We start from the raw sequence: 24,141 nt of genomic DNA on the forward strand, positions 1-24,141 counted from the left end.
GGGGGGGGAGGCCGGGGTAGGACCTCGAAATTCCCCGCGCTTCGTTCGTGCGACGAATCTCTGATGTCCTTTCGAATTAAGTCGATGCTGCAGAGAAAGTCAGTGCCAACGTCAACATAAAACACACCGCTTGCCTACGTATCGCAATATTATTCACGATATAATATATATATATATTTTATTCCAATCATAAAAGATATGCCGCGCGCGCGCACGGAAATGTCTATTTGTGAAATCGCTGTCCGATCGCTTATAATTAAAGGTCTCTCTACTGATAGAGAAGCTCCGTATGAAGTGCGGGAAAGTCGACTGCCAACGTCGACGTGAGGCAGTGTACAGTTCCTCTAGATCACTGAAATATTTTAATCAATGTAATCGCGGCTAGTATGCCAGTATACTCGACAATGCGCTCGCGAGGCCACTTGCTCCACCGATCGTGTATAATTAAAGGTTTCGGAGAGCCGGCGGAGAGGAGCTCTATTTAAAGTTCGTGCGATCGCGGGCCCGCCTTCTCTGAGGCGCAACTCTGCAATTTCCCTGCACGTCTGTCAACGGTTGCCTTTGTTATTCGCGAGACAGGGCAAGACAGGGAAAAGAGCGGATCTCCAATTACGCGTGTAACTAACGTGTAGAAAACTCCCGCTTCACGAGCTCCCGTTAAACAATTGCCCGTAAATAGGCCGAATAAGTCCGCCTTCCTAAGTCTCTCCTTCGCTCTTGTTCTTTCGCGGGGGGGCCATCTGCCACGACAGGACAAGTTGTCTCGTCGTCCGCCTCTACACGCCAACGACACGTCCATGTCCGCGTCTTGATACACACGCGCGTTTCGTAGAGCCGGATCATACAAAAAAGGCGCATGGCCTCGGCAATGCTTCCACTTTCGTCTTAAACATTATTCTCACGCTCGATGCTCATTGAATGAAAAGATGTCTATTTAGAGACTTCGACTACTTAGCAAAATTATTCTCACGCTCAACATTCATCCGAGGCTACAGTACTCGAGTCTACAGTTCAGTTAATGGGATAAAATATCGTTGTTCATTCAAGATATTCCAATTCTGGTACACGATTTCGATATCTCGTTTAACGCCCACCTAAAGTGCGTTACAGCAATCGGGAGAATTTTTTTTAAATCTCTCGGCTATTTCGACCGTACATCATTGCCGTTTATTTACGCCTCTCTTGAATTACCGCGTCGCACAAGCGGCACCTAAATGCTCACGTGGGAGCGGCCAGTTTCAGTTTCATTCGCGCGAGCGAGATCTTATCCCGCGAGCGCGCGCGGCATGAAGAGAAAAAAAAAGGTACATGATCTACCGTCATCGTACCGGGAGATTGCGAGAACCACGGTTGCGTTGCACAATTTTCAAGGAGCTTTGTCGACGACAGGCGGAAAGACGGACGTCGTCGTAGCGAGGCCAGCGGGATCGTGGAACCCGATACGTCGGTTTCTGGGGCGTGGATGTTTGTCGACTCGCCGCGGCTCCATGTCGTGAGAATCCCGTCCCGAACGTGTCCCGAACGTGTTTCTCCGCGCGCGTTATCTGCCGCTCATTATCGGCGCGCGCGCACTCCGAATTCGAGAGGTCGGCCGGCGAGATATCTACGTGCGAATTTGTCGCGATGAGAGATTCTCGGAGGAAGGCTTCTCCTCGCGTGACACCGCCAGATTTTTTTTGTCTCGTTCACCGTGTTTTTTTTTTCGTACGTTTCTTATCCTTGAGCGATCTTGATCTTTTCAGGGAGGGAGGGAGGAGAGGACGATTAGATGACCGTCGGATAACGCGGCTTTTAAGTCTCACCAAGTTGTTTTGCTCTTGAAATTAAACCGTCGGAGCGTACGTGCGCAATTTCAGATATACCGCCGAGAACACCGACAATTAGACCCGCGTCATAAATTTTCCGGAAAGCGGTCTGCATGCGTCAGGAACACCGCTCCATTTGTCGTTTTGTTTTCCAATGCCGCGGCGCGCCACCGATCGGGACGATTTATGGCCGATGGACATTTACCACCCAACTAGCGGTTGTGCAAATGGCCATTAACGGTTTATTCTTATTTTTGTTAGGCCATGCTTTATGACCAGTCTAGTGCCTATATAGGGTAGAATTTAAAAGAACACGGCGTCGATCTCGCATCGACGTTCGCTGTTTCGATACCTGCGTCGCTCTATCGTTTCGCGGCTTTCTCTCGATCGCAGATCTCGATATTGCAATGTCATTTTGTTGTACAAAGCCGCTCTTATTATCCGAGTACAAAGTACTCTAAATAAAATCAGGTAAACTGGTTCGGGGAGAAGGGAGTCATCCTGGCATTTATTTATTTATTTTTTTCACTTATTCACGCGCGAGCTGAAACGACGTTTCTCTCTCAACTCGTTCGAGTTCTGCGACGCGACTACGTCACGAAACTCGTCACGAAGTCGACGACACTGATCCGTCCGGGGGAACAGCTAGTAGATACCGCGAAGCACACCTGCCGACCTGCGGCGACCCTGCGAAAGGCTATTATTAGCATCCTGCACCTTTCTATCATTCCGCGGGACTTTATTATATTACTACTCCGCGCTGCCCACGTAGAACAGCATTCGTTTCTGCATCCCGAAGTAAAAGGTATAGAGCTGGCATTCGGGTCGGTCGATCCGCGCCTACGCGAAAATATATCGAAACAAATAACACCGCGGGCAATAGACGGGCCACGGGGACGCAGAAACGCGACACGGACAGACAAGACAACGGTGGCTGCCGACGGTGGAACGACGAGACTTGTTACCTCTCTCGGACCGTTCCTCGAAACGCGCGCGCGCGCGAGTGCGGTGGGATCACTTCCGGTGTACTGTACAAGCTGCAGTACACGCTGCATATATCCTTATCGCTGTGATCCATCGTGTTGGTTGGCTGGTCGGGTTGGTCGGTTGGTTGGTCGGTCGGTCGGTCGACCTCCGCCGCCTTTATGGCTATGCTCATGGGAAATGGCAAAGACCACTCGCCACTCGAGGAATCACCTCGTAACAAGACGACCTTTGAATCGCGTATACACTCTCCTCCGAGAGTCCACGGCGACTACCCGCGCTCGCGCTGATTATATGTAAATCCTTAAGACGCCACTTCGTACCTCCGGCAATATATCGATTCCAGCGACTCATTCTCCCTCATTTGTTTATCTTACCGCCGCGGTCTCTTTTTGTCTCGGATTGCGTCAGCGCGCGCGAGAGCAAATACGGAAATCGTACATTAGATTAATCATACGTTAGATTGTTGATTGCATGGTATAACAGCGTTGACAGCACCGCGGAAACCATTTTACCTTTTCACTCTTCTAAGAGGTATACCGCATTCATCCGGAAGGATTAAATAAGGCCGGACGTTTTACTCTCTACCGGAGAGAGACGGGCGCTCCCGCTAATAACGCTAAATTAATTAAAGTCGACGAACGACGCTAATTCACTTCTCACAGTTTTGCTCATAAGAAGAAATGGGAGACCAATTAACTCTAACGCTAACAGAAATGGTCGTAAGAGCCAGACTCTTATCGAATCAACGTTGATTAAGTAAATTAAGCCAGCCCCTTTCTTTCGTGTAATAAGTTTATAGCTACAATACAGATAGATGATTTATTTGAAGTCTGATAAGCCTACGTTGGTGGAATTAACGCCTGAGAGAAAGCAATTTCGATGGTGAAACTCTCAGGTGCGCGAGAAGGATGAAGTGCACGAAAAAGAATCTACAATCCTTTCGGACAAGGCGTGGTTGGTTAATGTCTCGTTCGCACGAGAGACCAGATCTCTCTCGTTCGTTTCCTACCGGATTTATGCATCCCTGTCGGCAGTCAATAATCCCGGCCGAGACGCTAACCGACCGTTTTGTTATCCGCGCGCGGAATGCGACTGCGGTGTTACGTAAGAAGGCGCGAGTCAATTATAAATAAGTAGACACGCGCGTGTGCCCGCGGTATTCCCCGCCGTGGCGGGGTACTCCTGCTGCCCGCGACTGTCGGAAATAAATTTTCCTGCTGCGAAAGAACGCGAAACGCGCCCCACGATCGAGTTCCCGTCGTGAGACACGGAACGCGCGAGAAGCGAGTCGAAATCAAATGGAGCACTCGTTAAATTCAAACGCGCGCGAGCCCGATCTAAAATGAAACGTGCGCCCACGTCGAAATCGTTCCCGAGTACACGTTACGTCATTTAGCGACCACGATCTCCGGGGTATTATTGTTGCATACAATGCGCCGCACGTTACATCGTTACGAAAATTAAGTCGTACAAATCGTACAATTATCTAACGAGATACGAATCTCGCCGCTATTATTCGGAAAGGCACTTTGTTATAGAAGATACTTATAAGCTGCAGACACGAACTTCGCTGAGTAGTACTAGATCCCTTATGACGACAAGTCACAGCAAACGATTCGCAATCTTTTTCGAAGATTTATATCCGAGCTATCGAATCCGGGTCGCGACAATGTGCACACAACTCGACAACAGTGACGAGCACACCGTGTTCGTAATGATCTTTGTCTAAGGCTAACTCAAACATCGTTCGGTTGGCTCAGAGGACATCGTGAAATACTCAATCCGCAAACAAGAAGTGCTGTTCAAGGATTCGCGTCGTAGAGAAAATATCTTGGCGATGAATTTTTTAAATGAATATGAAATATTCCGATTTAATTTGACTGAAAGAAAAATCAGATTTTTTAAATTAAATTTTCAAATTTGAGCGTCTATAGTTGATGCAGGTCCAATGTCTTTTTATACGTGACACATTCATCTTTAAATAACTCATATTATAATATAAACGCGTTGCTATATATTTTACTCGTTTTTGTCGAATATACATATATAAACAGCTTCAAAGATTTAAAGAGATATAAAGGAATCACGTGCTACATTCAGCGATGAATGCGGCAGGTTTCAGCGGCTCGGAGAATACCTGCTTTTCGCGCAGGACCCAGTTTTTCAATTATTGCGCATTTTACACCACGCATACGCCTACGACCTGCACGACGTGGTGTCACTGGCTGCGAATTCCTACGGTCCTACGCAGGTGGTGAATGACGACATATCCCGCGGACAGCGCAGTATACTTGTGCACTTAACTGCCGCCTTAAATAAAGCTTTCATGAGCTCGGTAGCGTGTCCTTAATCATCCGACGAGACATCGTCGTTAAGTGTCGTCTCGGATTATTAGCGAGAAAATATTCTTTTTATCATCGCCGAACGCCGTTGCGTACGCCAAAACTACGTTCGCGCGTATTCCCGCGCTATCGTCCGCAGTGAGAAACAGAGTATGTACATGTATACACGGGGACTTTCTCTAGCCTCTCGCATCCATCGAACGTAAGCCGCTTAACTTTCCGAGAAGATACACACACACACACACGAGATCGCGTCGCGCTCATATAAGGATCCGCAAGTTACATGCGTCGATGCTTCTAGATGTACGCAAATGCGCGAGCGCATACATTACCGGAGACAATACGCAGCGGAGCTATTACGAGGATGATCGTGTCGCAAGACATGCAAAAAAAAGAAGTCGCCGTTTTTAATTCATTGTGTCATCGCGCATCGTATACGTGATATAGATATTGCGGTCAAGTATTCTTTTTTCTCCCCGGCTCTGCCCGCGGGCTGTGAGTCATTGTGTCAGAAAATTCATTTTCACGCCGTGCGAAGTTATAATGCGTATAAACAACTTCGGATGTTCTTGCGGCGGTATCGCGAACGATCATACGGCGTGTCGTGACACGCCGGCCACTTTCCATCCCGAGGCCTCCTCGTATATCGTGTCTCGATGCAGGTTCCGCGCGCGCTATATATCCCTCTCGTGCCACATACTCGTATTACAAGCCGCCTGGCATATCAGGAGGACGGTATAACAATGCGAGGCATTTTAATCCGTCGCCTACGAGAATTGCGGTGAATCGGAAGACGGAGGGGGCAGAGGGCACAAGGTAGAGCACGCCCGCGCGCGTGCTTGCGCGGGATCTTTTTTTTTTGTTTTGTTATTGCAAGAGCCGCGCGCGCGCGAATCCCCGTTACGGTGATATTAAATTTCGCTGGATCGCCAACGGCGGTGGCGGCGGCGGCGGCGGCACAGAGACGACTAGATCGCGCTCGGATTTAAATCCCGACCTCACGGGGTCGTGTGATTTTTCGTTCGCCGGAAAGACGATATAAGCCGAGGCCATGAGAATCGACTCGTAGCCTCGATTCCGCCGTTCGACGCTGCTGCTGCTGCTGCATCACGCGCGGCCGCCGATACCATTCGTTCTCCTCGCGATAAGGGCGCAGCAGCCGTTCTGCTCGCTCTCGCGATTTGACACGAGAGCCATTTTGCAAGTACGATCACTCGACGCGCACGTCCACTTCGCCGTAATTGGACAGTATCTCACACTATATCCTCCGGCCCTAATGAATTTGTTATTAATATTATATCGCAATTTAATCTCTTGTACGCAACATTCAGCAAGATACGTCATTATATGTACGAAACATGCAGTTTTGAGATTTTCGTTGCCTCATCGTCGGTCACGACCGATAATGGCGTAATTGAGTTGAACGAAAGGGATCGGCCCTCTCCCGAGTAATAAATCTCACGTTGTTGCTCGTTGTGGTGGCCGGTTTCAGTCAGTGCGGTTTTAATGATAATTAGGAAGCTTTTCTACGCGGTGAAGCATTACATCGTACCCGGGAACAAACTATCTTCGACCTCGCCGCTCCCAATCGAGAAAGTTTTATATTATTCTTGCCCATTGTTTCTCGAGCAACAAGTTGTGTAAGATTGTAGGGCGCACTAATGCGTTTCCACCATTACTTTATCCAGATTGAATTATCCACGCTGTTGGAAGTGCAAAATTGATATCAGATCAGCTGTTGCAACTAATCTGTCAGGAAACCAATAATTACCATTTTCAAAAATTTTGAGATATGACCACGTGAAAGAAACAAGATCTATTCGAATCTACACGTACACTGTTAAATCTATAGTGTCAAATTTAACTCTATTTGAGTCGCCACTACTGTTACTTAATATATAGTTATTTTTAACTAAAATAATATAATTATTTTTTAATAAAACAACGGAATTTAACTCAAAATTGAGTTACAATTGTTTTAAATTATTTAACTTAAAAACTATATATACTTTTATAATAACTATATATACTTATATAGTTATACTATATATACTTTTATAATAACTATATATACTATTTAAATAACTATATATACTTTTTAAAAATGTCAAATCTTAAATTGTTATTGACGTAAAGGTCGTACCCTTGAAAACTGTTGAAAAATCTTTTTTTTTTTTGCTCAATTAATTTATCGAAGTTTGACAAAGAACGATATAAGTATGCATTATTCTACGAGAAATCACAAGTCGTGGAGAATTAAAACAGAGGATTGTAGTAGTTTCTTATTAAGGTAGGTCATAAGGTAACACGGAAGTGATGCACGTATTTATCTGCAGAGGCGAATGTGGTCGCTTGACTATCGAGGCCAACGGAGCACAGGTGAAATGTCACGACTGTTTGCTAGTGATGAAATTCACTAACCGGAGATTAGATTGGCTGTAAATACAACGTCTAAAAACGCCCGCCCTCTCGCGAAATTAACGGCGAGACGGCACGCCACTAATCTCATCTCGTTTAATTGCGCCGTTAATTTACCCTTGAATTCTCTCCGGCGGCTACTTAACGTCGCCGATGAGCGAAAAGTAAATAAGCGAATTCTCGATGAGTCATATACGATCGACACATTAAAATCATTAGAAGATAAGCTCCTCTAGAGAGAGAAAGAGAAAGAGAGAGAAAAAAACTCCGCAAAAAAAATGTTTCTTTGGCGCGGTGAATCGCCGACCTCGGCTCAAGATCGCCGGCCTATCCTTTTAAAGCGCAAATTACACGTTGGCGAATCTCCTTTTCGTTCGTCGTAAATTAAAAGCAGCGTCTTCAATTCCGCGCGGAAGAATGGGCGATTGCGGCGCGTCATCAATCACGCCGAAGATATACTCGCGGATTATTGTACTCCCTTGACATTAACCTACATATGTGGAAGTAATGCGACTTACGCGCTCGCCAACGGAGGCCAACGGATTTTACAAGCGCCGCGGCACCACCACGCCTTTCGTCGCCTCTACGGACGGGGCGGTGCACACCTTTGTAATTATGTCGCTCTCGCGGTTGGTCGCGCCTAAGAAGTAATCGCGCCATCATTGAATTGCCCGGTCGAGCAAAGTGAATCTGCCGAATCGGTGTCGACGACCCGTGGTGATGCGCGTCGGTCTCTCTCTCTCTCTCTCTCTCTCTCTCGTCGTAAACGGTAAATAGTCCTCCTCCGAGGAAATTACCGTGATTAACTCTTCGTTTTACCTCTAACATCAGCAAATCTTCTTGTGCATTAAATCTATTATAAGTACAACCGGAATATCAATGTTGATTGGCAAGATGCTCCGAACTCGTCTCCGCGACTCGCAAATCGATTTACGTCGCGGCCAGGAGGATCGCGCGAGCGAAGTAATGGCGAATGCGGCGAAGAGAAACCGATGCGGGTTTCCAATTCTAAAACGTGCGATCGCGCGCGCAGGTACGACCTCGTGCTCGGCTTAAATCGGATTTCAGGACGTGTGAAATCGCGTCCCCGCGCCGCGCGCGCGCGCGCGCGATCCGAGCGAATGTTCAGCAAGCAGGCGAAGTCACGTAGCAGCGCGCCTAAGTGGTCCCGATATACCGATGCTGACAATGTCCATTCGATTCCAGGTGCTCATTCGACGCATGTACGTACGCACGTTTAACGCGGACACGCCACACGGACTAAATGTAAACCGGTATACGCGCGTTATTAAAGTCGATAATCCGGCGCAGAATTTATTTTACGACCCGCCGTCATCGCTGTATATAACGCCGATGCGCGCGGTCTCCTAGATTTTTTTCCTTTCAGTCCGGAGTTTCACAAGTATTTCACAAGTATTTCATACAACGCCCGCCATCCGTCCCCGCCGTGTTTGTTTGAATTATCATTTCGAAACGATTGTCACGAAGTATTTCACGAAATTGGTATTCGAGAAGAACGACAAGACGTAATAAATCAAGAAATCATACTTTCCGGGGAAAGCCTGCGTAGGATTCCGAGATGAAGAAATAACTCATTTCGACTTGACTAAACGATCTTGCGGTACGACTTGTCTTGATACTTTGCGCCGGTTATGTTCGTTCCACGCCGTAACACCACGTCGTTGTAATGGATTAGCCGTAATGAACCTACGGTCGCGTTTCACCTGAAGAAACCCGTTTTCCTTAACGGCTACTAACAATAGCAACGCGATCGTATACCCACGCGAAAAATTAGCAACACGAATGTGGCCATGCGATATCCGAGACGCGCGCGTCCATGGGCGAGTCTCTCGAAACGGCATGCTCTTCGCGCCTATTTTCGCGCGAGAGGGATATCAGCGCGCACTGCGTCGCGAATAGAGAAAACCGGTTAAAAACCACCGCCCCGTGCGATAAACACTGTCAACTTTTATAGCGTATTTCAGAAAATACCGGCCCGGCGCGGCCGCGAGCCCGCTGCACTTTGCATTTGAAGAGCGTTATTAAAATGGACCGCGCGCGGAACGGTTTTTATCTTACGCGTCCGATCGTTCCGGGCGAATACGAAAGTATTGCCGTCGCGCCGCGTTTTACTTTCGCCTCCTCGCGACGGGAATCCACCCGTTCGCGATCCTAATCAAACTTCCACGACGGGAATTCGCGCGCGCGCGCTATTGAGATGCAACGGGGAAGATAATTCGGTGAATTTATGCCGTCGCCCTGTGGACGACATCTCGCCTTATATTCCCGAAGATCCTCGTATCCTTTATCGTCAGCCGCAACAAAAGCCGCGGCGATGTCGCGATTTCCCTCCCCGGCCGACGCGACGTGCGCCAATTTTCCTACCTATACGTTTTTCTCGGACGAGCCGTGCTAGATCGAGAGACGGACACGGCACTCCTGATGCCGCGATCCGCGCGCGATACCCACGTGCGCCTCGCGCGACGATCGGTGCGCGCGAGCAAGTGGAGAAAGAGAATATATAAGCTCCTCTCGCTTCGTGTGTCGAAAATGGCGGGCGCGGGAGAAAGAGAGAGCGAGATGACGAGAGAGATATACACTCGCGAGAGCTCTCCGGAACGGTCCAGTTCTCATGGATAGTCGGACGTGGTATGAGGTACTGCCCGACTTCGCCTGGCCTGCCGGGCTGTTTCTTATTCATAAGCTCCACCAGCCGCTCTACAGGATGTTTCAACCTGTTCCCGCGCGAGCTTCGTCGGATTATTCCGCGATTTAAAGCAAGAAAAAGATACCCTGTAGAAGATACCCTCCAATAATTACCATAGGAATATCTCAGATTTAGTAAAATTAACAAAAAATTCTCAGGATAAAAAAAATTAATCTTAACTGATTGTGAGATGAACGATGTTTCCACGGAAAATGAAATTATTAGAGTTGTTCTTTTTAACTGGATTTCTTGCACGGTTCGACTTTCCTCTTTTTTTTCTCTCTACATTGGAGAGAAAAAGAGAAAAGCTGAACCGTGCAAGAAGTTCAGCTAAAAAGAACAGTCTTATTGTTTCTCTCGCGTTTCATATTTTTCGAAATTATGTATTATTCTGAGTGAAGCGTTTTCGAATTTGAATATTTAGAGAAATTGTTTCATTATTTTTCCTTACGGATTATTTGAGATTTCGCAAGATTTGTACGAAAAGAGCTGGAACGTCTTGTACTATGCAGCTTCCGCTCGGGTTAACGTTCGGCACGATACTTTGTGACCTAGCACTACTGCGAACGGCATAAATTTCGCTTGTACATAGAATCGCGAGAGACCCAGGAGAGAGAGAAAGACTCGTCCTTCGCGGATCTTACCGTCTCTCTCTGTATGCGCTTTAAACCGATGTTCTTCAACCTGCGCGCATACTACGGCGCGCCGCGAGCTTATCCCCGTGAGTGCCCCGCGAAGATCGCGCGTTGGCGAACGAAGATAAAGTCTTCGCAACAAATTTAAGGCAGACTGGATACTGCCGCTGAAAAAGTGTAATATGCAAAAGGGTTATTTCACGCGTGCATAGGACGCGCGTCCTTAGAGACTTTACTGGCCGCGGCTCTCAGGAATCTTTCGGAGGGTGGTTGTGGCGGCGCGGCGGCAGCGGCGCGGGCGGGCGTGTTTCCATCGAGACTACTGATAAGCGACTTAATCCCAGACGGGTCGCGTGAAAACGCCTGATTTAATCTCCCACCTTCTCTCTCTTTCTCGTTCTCCATCTCTCTGCGTCATATTTAATGTGCATAAAATGCAAAACTCGCTTCGATTTAAACCAGTTATGGAAATAGCGCAAGGAACAATTTCTCAAGGACGTTGATATATGCCCCGATAAGACGGATGAGATAAGAAAGCCGTGACAGTGGCATTGTTTTCGGGAATTTATTAGCTACAAGACATCGCTTTCGAAAGCGCCCAGGTTTCACTCTAAGTCAATTACTTGAATCGCGGCGCGGCGCGGCGCGGCACGGCGCGGCGCGGAGATCTTCGCACGCTCCCCCACGTATATTAGCCGTATTTCGCTAAAACGCATAAACTGTTTTCCGCTGCACGGAACAGTTAGTCGGAAATGAATGTGTACGCACATGCACACGCCTCACGCGTGTACATCGCGCTCGTTATATTGTTTTCAGCTTTTACCGTTTCTACCTCTCTATGTGTGTACATACACGCGAACTCTCGCGGCCCAAGCCGCGGTCTAAATATACCCACACCGGATGAAAAATACATTAAGACCGCGAGAGAGAAAAAATTAGCGCGCGCGCGCGCGCGCGTGAATAAAATTCATTTCACCGCTCCGCGATCAAGCGCGCGCTCGCTTCCAGCGTTCCCATCGAAAAGAATGCGATGCACGCGACGATAACTTAAATCGTCGGTACTCCCGATTACGGAAATGACTCTCGGTACCGTATTCGCGCGCATATACAAACACACGCGCGCGCACGACCGGGATAGATTTTCTCTCGCGTAATACGATGCGATATTACGATCTCTCCTGAAACATTGTCCACTTCTTCTCGGCGAGGAGTGCCGAGTTACTCCGCGCACGATTCGCGGCACCGCGAGGAGAGCACCCTAGGCCGGCGAGCCGTATCGTATCGGCTTTCCATCCCGGAGAAGGTAAATGCCGGTACGTATACGTTTTGCATCGCGTATCGGCGTCGTCGTCGCTGAAATTCTGCAGTTTTGCACGAGGCACACGATGCGCCTCGATAACGAAGGATGCCTTTCCCTTTCGCGGCCAGAATGCCACGTTCTTTGCTCTCCACGACTCTCCTCGTGGCTTTGCACGAAGAGAGCGCGGAGTCTCCTCTCTCGGGCGCTGTGTAATTTTCCACTCGTTTCCCGTAGCGGATCATTATGCGGGGCCGATTGGCCGGATTCCCTGGGATCCTCTCTCGCGTCTTCATTTCGAGAGGCGTGCGGGCGCGCGCGCGCGCACATCCACGGGGTTAACTCTTTCGGCGTTTACGAGCGTCCTCTTCACATTCATTTCCCGTTTTTATTGTCCGCGCTATTACCTTAAGCGCTTCCAAGTTGCGCGTCAATCAGTCAGTCGTGCGCGCGTTGTCGCCTCGTTCAAACGGCTGTCGGATCATTTGCATGCTAAAAGAGGTAGAGTCGAAAGACGCGCGTATATCACGTTACCCTCTCCGAATGTGTGTCGCGAGAGCGAGAAAGAGAGAGAGAGAGTATTGCCGCAGCTGCGCATATGTCGTATTAACCGGGCACGCTCCCGCGATCGCGGGAGGGTGGCTTTGCATTTATTATCCGCGCCCCGATTTAGGGGTGAGCGACGAAAAAACAACCTCTCCTCCGGCGTTTCGCCTCTCTCCCGAGAACGAGGCTGCGGTAATAAACGTTAAAATTTGATACTCATCGCCAAACATCGCACATGTGTCACGTAATAACGTGACACCGCATTGATCCGACCGCTCTCCTCCCCCGAGATATGATTAATTCGAGCCATCGCGTTAAACTCGCCTCGTATATAATTGCCAATCTACGCTTTAACGCTAAGATGTTTGCGCTGCATTACCCGGAATTGGATCGCGGTCTACTACAATCGTTGGTCTGTACTCAAATTATTCTCCCCGACGCCGACGAATGAGATTTGCGGTCGCGCAGCCTGTTCTTTACTTTGCGTAACCATCGAGAAAAACGTAATAGGCAGCGTCTGTATGTAACGCGCCGCGGACGCACTTCCCGTGCAGCGCGTTGGTTGCAGGTGCGTTTAGAAGCGAGGGCGCCTTGACCTAGACAATCGCCTGTGGAGTGGCGTAAGATACTTATTAACAGCGACTTAGACGATACCGCCACGCGTCTCATTCTCTTTCTCTCTCGCGTGGGCGTACGCGAGGGAGGTCGCGGATTAATTTATTAGCCGATGCAATTATCCGTTACTCAATGCCGCCAGTCACAGTCCGGTTCGTTCGCGACGCACGCCGCGCCGTTTCGCCTCTCTCGACATTTCGTGCCATCGCGCGACTGCTGCGATGTTGATTTAAGTCGGCGAATTATCTTGTCGAAAGGTGAGGGGCTTTCCCTCTCTCTTTCACTCTTCCCTCGCTACCGGTCTTAAGTTCCCCGTGTAATTACGATCGCATTAAACGCCACTCTGCGCTTCGCTCTCACATCTATACTAATCGTACCCGCGGCTACGGTAAACGGCGCCGTTTGACTGCGTAATACGAACTGATATCGCGCGGCAAAGCGAGGTAGCCGCGAATTCCATCAGAAAATGGATATAGGAGTGCAGTATAACGTTCGCTCGTAATCGTTATACGCGCGCGTATATATTTATCGATATTATAGACTCACGATCAGATAATTCGCGTCAAGCATTCAGCTATGAAAATTACGTATAATTAGTTTACCGTTTAAACAATCATTGGCGAGGAATATGCATGTATGATTACTTAATTATTCTAAATAATAATTAGAAGCGTTGGAGCCGCGCAAGTAATGGAAAGTTATATATCCGTAAACTTCCGGCTACCGTGACAGGTACTAGTTCAGGAGAGTCCGACACCTTCTCTCAGAGTCATGCATTGCAGTCATCAGGTATTGCTTGCCCAGTAGGAAAGTTGCGACGCGTCCTCTGGCAAATCGCGCGAGTTGTTGACGAATTATGAATATGAATAGGGACGCGCGGTGCGTTAAACTCACCGACGGAGAATCGTGGGGAAAATGTCCGGGTAACGTCTCGAGAAACGGCAGGAAGGAGCGAAGTAATAGCGAATACGTATATACGTCGTGCCCCGACCCCACCATCATCGTGGTAATCGTCGATCTATACGGAGGAGGCGGACGTCAGGATCCACAGCTGACACTCGACACACAGGAAGTTGCCACTCGAAAATACCGTGGCACACATCGATGGGCCTACAAACGTTTGCACTGCGGTGGTAGATGGATAGACAGATAGCTCGTTACTCGACTCTGTCATTTCACTGGCTCGTACACACCAGTTTGCACTGCACGTGTATACGAACGTACGAACGAATCGTATAGGACCGTGGGATTCTCCTCGTCGCTTCTGTAGCTTCGAAATTCCTAATTGCCACCTTTTAGACTCAGAAGAGGCGAGTAATGGCCCTTTTAAGATCCTTATAATGTTAATTAACGTCAGGTGCGCACCGTATACGCAGCTTTCTCCGTGTTTTGCCATCAAACTTGCAGTTTTTATACGAGAAGCAAAATGTCTATGAGAATAAAGCAATAATTCAATAGTACGAATATTAAACATTCAGAAAATATAACAATAATAAATAATAATAAAATATAACGTAACGATTAACTTCTAGGGAGGGAGAGGGAAAGGTTACGAGGGTATTATTACGAGGGTGCGATATATATCCGGGGAGGGATATATCGTTAATCCGTTACCCTTGGACTCGCAATATTCGTCAGGTATCGATACGTTGATTATACGTTTAGGCAACAACGTGCTCGCGCACAAATCTCTCGCCTCTAATCAAATGGTGAAAAGAATTTTTTCCTGACACGGGAGAGGTAATCATACGCCGAAGCCTATTCCGATCGGGCGAATAGCAGAATCGTGACAGGGGAGGCGTGAGAGGCTGACCGACCTTACGATTACAGAGACGTGTTTAGAGCGCGCCGTGGCCTTAAGGTATCGACATCGTGTTCACGGTTCGCATTTAGCGCTAAATGCGACTGTCGGATTCTCTCAGCTTGATTTCGCCCGGCGAAAAGATTCGATTAAAGCGAATATGGGATGCAAGCACGCCATCGTCATTGTTTTGCTGAATAGCCGAGTGAAAGATTTGCGTCTTGGTTGCAACTCGAGAGATGGAGAGACAGACGATTCGCAAGGGGAGAAAAAAGTCAAATCGAAAGTAATCGATAAGCGCCGGGCATGGAAATGTCAACCGAACCGGATAGGCCAAGGGGGGGCCAGCCTGGAATCCTGTTGTCAGGCCTGTAACAAGACGCCTTGCACCCTTTAAACACGTTCCACTCGCAATTGGCATACCACGTGCACATTCGACCCGAGCGGAGTATTTTCTTCACGTAGAAAGATAAGCATGCACTTTGAGACCGGGAAACAAATTAAATATCAAAGCTATGCATGAGAGATGCTTATCATAATTGAGTAAATTTAATAATTGTTAATAATTTCAAGTTATATATTTAATAATTTAATAATTATTAAGTTATATATTTTCTTTAATTTTATTTTGTCGCGGACAATCAGTGAACATTTTTCTAGATCTATACTTCTTATAACAGAAAAATTACATCGATTTCATGTATACATACGTGCCACGGTTTCTCTCGCAAATCAATTTCGCACGGTTTCCTGATAATTGAGACTTAAAAGTGGCGAACGGAGCGCTCGAAGCGATATTTCTCGCGGGCTCTCGCGAGCATTCGCAAGCAGCATGACACAATCGCGATTCCCGCCGACGTAGTATAAAGCGACGACGACGTTTCGGATCGCCGTTCGCGCCCGTCATAAAATTGCAGCCTGCATATTCTCCCAGTCCTCGCCGCACGAGCGCGAACGCGAGTTTCGCGCGCGTCTTAACAACGTCCAACAACGGCCAGTCAATAGGATATATACGTATAATGAATGAAGCACGGGCGTTTTGTTCGGGCCTCGCGCGAACAAAAACGCTGAATCGCAATCGCCACGATCGGTTCGACACGTAACGTACATACGAGTGTATGTACGAGCGCGCATTCCGCGTTACCGCGCGCTCTTATCGTTTGTACGTTTCGTCTGCATGTATACAGACGCGCGTCTATTTATAGTACTATAGACACAAAGTGTAGAAATAACTGAATGTCGATACGGCGCTATTAATTTTCCCGGCTCTCTCTCTCTCTCTCTCTCTCTCTCTCTCTCTCTCTCTCGTATGCGTTCCGACACGTCCAAGAGAGGATCCTCGTCGTTTCACAAGGATCCTCAGCTCCTTATCTTCTTGATGCATTGACTTGGCCCGCATTAGCATTCGCGGGCTCGCATTTTAACCAACTTTGTGCAATAAATGTCTGGAACAGGTATAACGTGTACGTCGATTTTTTCCGCTGTTCCGCGAGACTTTACGTTTTCTCATCGAGCGAGCGCCGTGGATCTCACTCACTTGACAGGGATATCTCCTGATTGAAACGTGTGATAATAACGAGAATATTAATCGCCACTAATATATCCGCTACAATCACGTATGTCTAATTAATAATAAATAGTTGCCCGGTATAAGTATCGTATAAGTTGCCCAGTCAATTATAACTCGTCATACTCGGCAAATAAGACGGCCGACGCTCGTGCGAGCTTCGCGATTGCGTCGAGATAAATCGCGAAATGGAAATTATATACGCGTGATGGAAAACGCGCGTCGCGTTATCGGGCCACGCGTCTCCAATCGGGTGCCACGACTTAATCGATCGCCCTGGAATGCCGCTACTGTCGCACACCGAGAAGGAGTCTCGATTTATTACCTCGCGAGATCGCACTGTATGGATTTCAGTTAGGGCGTGGAGGAGACGAGGGAAGGAAGGTCTGGCATTCCAGACGGGCGCGCGCGCGCACCTCGACGTCCCTTTCGCTGCGCCCATCGACGTCGAGGATGCAGGATTCCGGCGTGCGACTCGCGTACCAATCGGGTCATTTCTATGTGGAGCGCGTTGTGCCATTTTCTTTTTTTTTTTTTTTTCGATCAGGCATCTCGAACCTTCTTCGGGTCGAGGTTGCAGGGAGAGCTTCGAAACGGTTGTACAATTTTAAGTCACGTTTCTTTCACATTCATTTCATTTACGATAAAATCGTATATCTGTGACATTGAAAAATAACCTCTAAATAAATTTAGCGAGCTTCGAATGAAAAATGCAAAATCTCAATTGAATCATTTATATTCGCATGCCTCTTTCAATCTCACGGATCAGTGTACGTTCTTGCGAAATGCCACGGCAGATTAAAAAAAAAACGGCAAGACAAGAGCGCATGGTTCTCCTTGCTAATGAGCCGCCGTGCGTTGCACGCATCTCGCGCGCATTGACCGTCAGCACGTGCGCGTTTTGCAGGAAAGTTGTCGGGCATATTAACTGGAAAATTATGCGAAAACCACCGTAATATTTACGAGGAGCCGCTTCTCGTCGAGAAAGATGGAACACGGGAAAATATAAAGAGGTCGAGGCATAAACCGGGGCGGCCTGGTCGCCCGTGCGAGGCGGACGAGACGGACCAATTATGCGGCGCGGCGCGAAATCCGCATTACTGCACGCGCATAATGTAAGACGCGCGTATTATGCGCGGTGGTGTACCCGACCCCTGATCAGCAAATAGCGGAATGTTAGCCAAGCTCGTTCACCAACACGGAGGTATCCACGCGCGCGCGTGCGCGCGCGCGAACCGGAAAGCTCGTCGACGCAGCATCGCCATCGTGGCACACAGGTGGCCGTTTAATGTTAAAACACTTTATAATCTTCGTGAGCCCGTGATTTATCGCAATTAACCGCATTCGGTGCGGTTAATCAGCCATTAACCCCAATTACGAAACGCCGCAAATTAATAATAGCCGACGGTCGATTTATTACACGCGCCGATTCGTCTCGATTTAATATCTTGCCGCGCGCGGAGCTATTATTTATATTTATATAAATATTAAATATCTAAATATATATATACATATAATATTATAAGTGTAAATATATAATATAAAAAATATATAAACTGTAGAATATAAAATATAAAAAGATAAAATATAAAACAAATAAAGATATATAATATATTATATAAGTATAAATATATATCATTATACATGTTACGCTGTATTGTTCGCACGTTCGCAGCTGCGTAGACGAAGCGGATAAAAATGGGAAATCCTATAAAGCGGCCGCTCTTCGATCTGTGATGCAACTTTTCGATGTTTACTTTACGCAGGCAGCTTTCCCACGCGGGATAAAGTCACGTAACGCGTTCTTTATCGCGCGAATAAATTTCTTTCGTTTTTCGCGAGAGCATTTTCGCACCGACTGGCGCATCGTAATAACAAGCCGGGTTCCTACGCCGTTGCGCGGATACGCGCGTGCATTAGCATAAGCCCGGTATGCGAGATAGCTGAGCGTAGGCGTATATAGATACGACCGCGCGGGGCATAAAAGGGAGCAATAAGATCGGAAAGAAAACGGCGGAGATGGAAAAAGACCTGGGGACACCGACCGAAAAGGCGTAAAGAAGACGGGAAACGGGGTAGAGAAAGAGAGAAGGAAAGCGCGAGAGGTAAGGAAGCGGGAGTGTGCATACGGGTGCGCATGGGTTACCCGATAAGATATGCGCGAAGCTATTTCTGTAGAACGTACGTTGACGACAGGCACGGATTACGGGAGATAAGCGGATAAGGAGAGTAACGCGTAAAGGTCGGGTACCTTCTGCGCGATTCGATCGCTTTATTTACAAGGAGTCGGCTTGCACTCAGCACGCTACACCTTTAGACCGAGAGGCCGATATCTGAAAGACTTAACGATAATTTACAATACAAGTGCACGCGCTTATACCTATTTTTATAGAGGCATTGAAATTGATTAGATCACTTTACTCCGCGCGCATTAGAAAATGATTAAAATGATGCGGCTATACGCGGATTATTATCGACATATCGATCGCTATTGATATATTGTAAAACCATAAGTTATAAATCGAATTCTCAGGCACAATCGAGCTTATCTTAACCAAAATAAAGTATTTCAATGTGCAGTCACGGCTGTTCGTTATCGCTGAACGGCGCCACGGTGAAAAAGGAGATAAAAAGAGACTCGTTAGATCGAGATCGTTAGATCAGGCGATCGTACATCATTTTCGCGCATTGCATTGGCATTGGAATTCAAATGCGCCAGAAACCAGTAGGGTCACGCGGGATTATCCCCTCGCTCGTAAGAACTCGTTCTTGTAAAATATCGACGCTTTCACTTTCACTTTCACAGATTGCCTTATCTTTAATTGAACTCTCCTTCAGATTATCTCAAGTTTGAATAAAACGGATTTTAATTCGGTCGCATGGCGCGAACCGGCCGCATGCGGGTTAAATTGAGCCTCCCGGCGATGCGGGAGTTAATACGATGGTATATATATATATATACGTACCGAGGCAGGTGATCGAGTGGTCCGCGGGTGGTCGTAGAACATTTCGCGCCCATGCCGCCCTCAAAACCTCGAGGGCGCAGGGCGGTCCGCTAACCATCAGCACACCCGGCGACACGTGGCCCTTGTACCTTAACTGCCGGGTCGCATCCACCAGAGCCGCGTTCCACCAGCATTTGGAATTCGCTTCCAAGAAACTCTGCAACATAGCACAAAATATCCTTTTATCGCGTTTCTCAATGACCAAGATTTTAATTTACCAAAATGATGCAAAAGTTACGCAACGAGTGATTACTTTTCAATATTTTGAAATTTTTCAGTTTTAAATTATTTAAAATAATTCACAATATATTCTTCTATTATTCGTTCTTAATATTCCTCATAAACTCCATGTATGTTCGTGAATGAAGATTCACGGCAGAAAGTTATTGCTCGCGAAATCACACGACCGTTATATAATAACTATCGTCCGCCCGCTCATCGTATTTTGCGTTACCAATAAAAAAAAGCCGTTACGCGTCGCGCGATGGAAGCCGACGAGTTGCTCCGTGAAATATAGCCCGGTCGCTAAGTGTTTATCTCTCCGTGGGGCCGTATGGCGTTTCACCCTCGTCGTAACTCGGAGGCGAAACACGCGGTTCTACCCCTATGGACGTTTCCCTAGAACCCCCGCGTATAGTTCCGCGTCGCAGAATGAGCCGTGATAGGGTCGAGAGCCCCGGACAATGCTCATAAACGAACGGCCCCGTAGGATTTTTCTCTCTAGCCCTGTCTCTCCTCCTACCCCTCTCCACCCGGCTAAACCATGAAATTAGTGCGGAGTGCTGGAATCGATCGGCGCGCGAACCCAGGGTGATTTATAACGGCTCTCGTACGAACGAACGGCACGATCAGTCCCCACAATTGTGAAAAGTGCGCGGCTTTCCTATTGCACGAGCACAATGTTGTACACTGGAAAGGAGATCGATCCGCCGTGTATCGCGAAAATTTATTACGTCAGCTTCAATGAATCAATCGATAAAATAATTATTCTCGATGTATTTAAAGTTATTACCTTATTATTACACGTAGTAAATATCTCAGGCTAAATCGTGTAATTTGCTGGATTGCCGGTGTAGGTGGAACAATGTGAGATGATGTCGGGGTATATGCACGCGGACGCGCGATCGTTAGAATTTCTCAGTGGCGTCGATTCGACGCCACTTTGCGAGTCGCTCGAAAGGCAAAACGACGGTACGACGACCGGGACACCCGAGCGAGAGTCCCAATTTAATCCCATGTAAAGAAGAATAACAATGCGCGCCGCGTGCATCAGACGGCATTTTGCATCTAACGGCAAAACGTATAAGAGCGTAGGATCTCGTCTCGGACTTTCACCCATCTGGAAGCCGCGTCGTATACAGCGGAGCGTGTAGAGACGGTTACCCACTACCAAATGACGGAACCTCCGTGCAGCCGCTGCAAATTACACATCCGTGATCGATCTGGATCCGCCGTCGAGAACGGACGGCCAGCCTCGTTTTGTGCCTGTGCAACGGAGCACGGCACAAAACGTTCACCCTTGCCAAGGCTGCGTTCCGTATTTCGCAGAGTGTAACGTATAGTTCCGTCGTCCATTCGCGGAATCGTCGTTCTCCCGCGTATACACAGTCGAGACCTTTCACGAAATTTTTACGACCCGCAATAATCGTCCCGTCGGTGTACCGTACGTTTTTTTTTCTCTCCTTAATTCGACATTTCGTAACGGGCGCGCTCCGTGATTTTTACATTTAATCGCAAAGATACTCTCGTCTCGAGGCGACACGCCTCCCTCTGAATCACTTCGCCGCGTAATGACGTTACTTAACGTCATGCACGAAACGAAGCGCATTTTCGATCGCAATCGGATTCTTTTATCCCGAGGTATTATTATTACAATCTCTCCGCGGCGCGCGGAGGTGCACCGACAGCCGTCAACTTTCGTAATCGCGCGACGCGGTTACGACATCGGCACGGATTTTCGACACTCCAAGGCGAGGATGATATTGTAATAAAGGCGGAGCGCGCGCTCTCTCGCGTGCATGGGGGGACCCCCCCTCGGGTTTATTAAATCGCCCGCGAGGCGCAGACGGCAGATTTTCAGCAGGTGAAACTTTTCGGTTACGTCAAAAAGAGCTGTGCTTCCTCGAGACTTCTCGGCGCGCTGCACGGCAGCAGCTCCCCACGTGGCAGTTGCCTCACGGTAGTGTGTGCTCGGATCGACCGAGCGGACACGATCGATTTCACGAGATCGTGCCTTCCACCGATCTCTTTCTCCCGATCGGCGATCGGGACACCTTCAGCTACAATCGAATTACTCTTAACGCTTCGTTTTTTCCGCCCGGTTGAACACGATAAACGGAGAAAAGCGCCACTTTCGCAATTTTAAGGAAATTTCGTCCGTCTCCTTCAGCCGTCCCTTTCGTAATCTTGGTTAGGCTTTTACGAAAACATCCTGGAACGTTTAATCATGCTCTAACTGCGCTCCGACGATCAAATCATACCCGGCTTACTCCGTTATTCACGCCATATACGACGTATGAAAATTATAATTTGCAAGATCTCTTGCATATATATATCGCGTACGTGCATATTTAGATCTGTTATTTTTATTTTAATTTGTAAACGTTATACTTTTTTTAATATACGCGCGGTATACAAGCGCCTGAAGCGCTTGGCAAAAAAGTTGCGTAAGGCGTGTAAAAATATCGCGTTGCATCGCGAATTGTACCGGGGTGGGCAACAGGATATGCTGATAAAGTAGACACACTCTTATTGTCCATGGGAGGATCTAACCGTGAGAGTGCGACAGTTCTGAGTTAACCATAATTAGCGCTGAACCAGCTACCATGTCTCCTGTATCCAGCCCAGCGGTACGCCAACTAACTGTGCGAAAAAGAGGGCTTTTGATACGCGGGGATCGCTAAACGCAAATTGGCGTTACCGTATTGCGACGTACGTTACATGTCCCGCGAGGTGTAACACAATCCCTCGCCGCGCGGGAGTAACGTTCTATACGTATTCTCGCTTGATCTGCAGAAAATGACGAGCGTCGCAAACGAACGTCCGTTATTAGATCGAAGTTGTATAGCTGTAGTAACGTATTGAATGAATCGAATGCCATCCCTCGACGAGACCCCTACGATTATCTTGTATTTATTCTCGAGATCTTGTATACATTCTGGCCCCCTAACTGCCCAAAAAGATTATAAGCTATAGATATCGAGGGGAATAGCGAGATGTAGAACGACACTGGGACGAGGGTGAGGCATTTGGGAAATATAGGATAACGATGAAGAAGAGATAGCGTGGAATTGGAAATCAGATTGGAAATCGTGATACTCTTCCTTCAATCGTACATTTTCTTTTTACCCTTGAAAAAGTGGAAATTGACAATCTTAGTTTTTTTCTAGTTCCATTATATATATTTAACGCCATCCGATATCCGAGATGTTAAAACAAAATAAGCATACGTTGACGTTTTATGAAAGAGCGAGAAAAATTAATCGCGGGGAATTACAAAAGTGTAGAACGAGCCTATTGTTCGCGGCGGCAGCGCGCATAACATATACGTACTGCGATTTCCGTGCCGGCAATGAACTTGCGGCAATACGGTCTATAGGGTGTTGTACGGTCGTTGGCTGCCCGTTAATTATTATGCAATATACTCGCCGTGCACTCTCCCGCCGCGCGCAACGTATATGGTTATCCTTTTAAAGCTCTAACCTGAGACTCCGCGCGCACGAACGTGAGCGGTTAACGGAGTCGAACGAAATATACCAGAAACTTATTGCCAGCGCCGCGATTCGCACTGCAGCATTATTGCGCCGCGCCGAGCTTATCGATCTATCAAAACCTTACTAGTGTGTCGCATGTTATAATAAAGTTAAATATTAATCCATTAAATGTTTATTTGACGACCAAAGCTATTATATATGTATGTATTTTATTTGTATTGTGAAGCAATTGATGTGTATGGCGAAGAAAATAATCGCGATGAGCGCAAATTTGTTTTTTTTTTTACAAGACTCCACATATTATTGCCGAAGAAAAATCATACAAGACACTTAGTCCCTGAAGGTCGTTTCGTTATTGCAAAATTGATCTATTTATCAGGCATTACCGCATGACAGACATCAAGGCGTTCGCTCGTGCCCGTCGTCTCGAATTTTAATCAGTAACCCCCTATAGTCCCGCGTGGGTACGCGGGCTGCAAGCATAAATCACGATAACATAATTTATATGCTAATATCGCGAGTGCAGCGTGTGCTCGAATAGTACGCTGGGCGAGAGACACGCGGTGATCTCTTTCTCTCTAACTGGGTATATAGTTATGTATCCAGATATCGACCATAGGCGTCGACCACCGCATTATTTGTCATGTCCACAAAGGATCAATGAAGACTCTCCACAGAAAAAAAACCATGCATAATCGACTAC

General features: G+C 47.5%; 1 protein-coding gene across 2 annotated transcripts in view; it reads right to left on the minus strand.

Moving 5' to 3' along the window:
* Positions 1-24,141, minus strand: part of LOC105449384 (storkhead-box protein 2) — a 74,328-nt gene that overhangs the window by 9,053 nt on the left and 41,134 nt on the right. For both annotated transcript variants that reach the window (XM_011688599.1, XM_011688590.1), the window contains exon 3: positions 19,687-19,882. In XM_011688599.1, coding sequence (XP_011686901.1) covers positions 19,687-19,882 — 196 coding nt within the window. The remainder of the gene's footprint in view (positions 1-19,686; positions 19,883-24,141) is intronic.

This window comes from Wasmannia auropunctata, unplaced genomic scaffold (genome assembly GCF_000956235.1).
Source record: "Wasmannia auropunctata unplaced genomic scaffold, wasmannia.A_1.0 LD336111.1, whole genome shotgun sequence".
NCBI classification, from domain to species: Eukaryota; Metazoa; Arthropoda; class Insecta; order Hymenoptera; family Formicidae; genus Wasmannia; species Wasmannia auropunctata.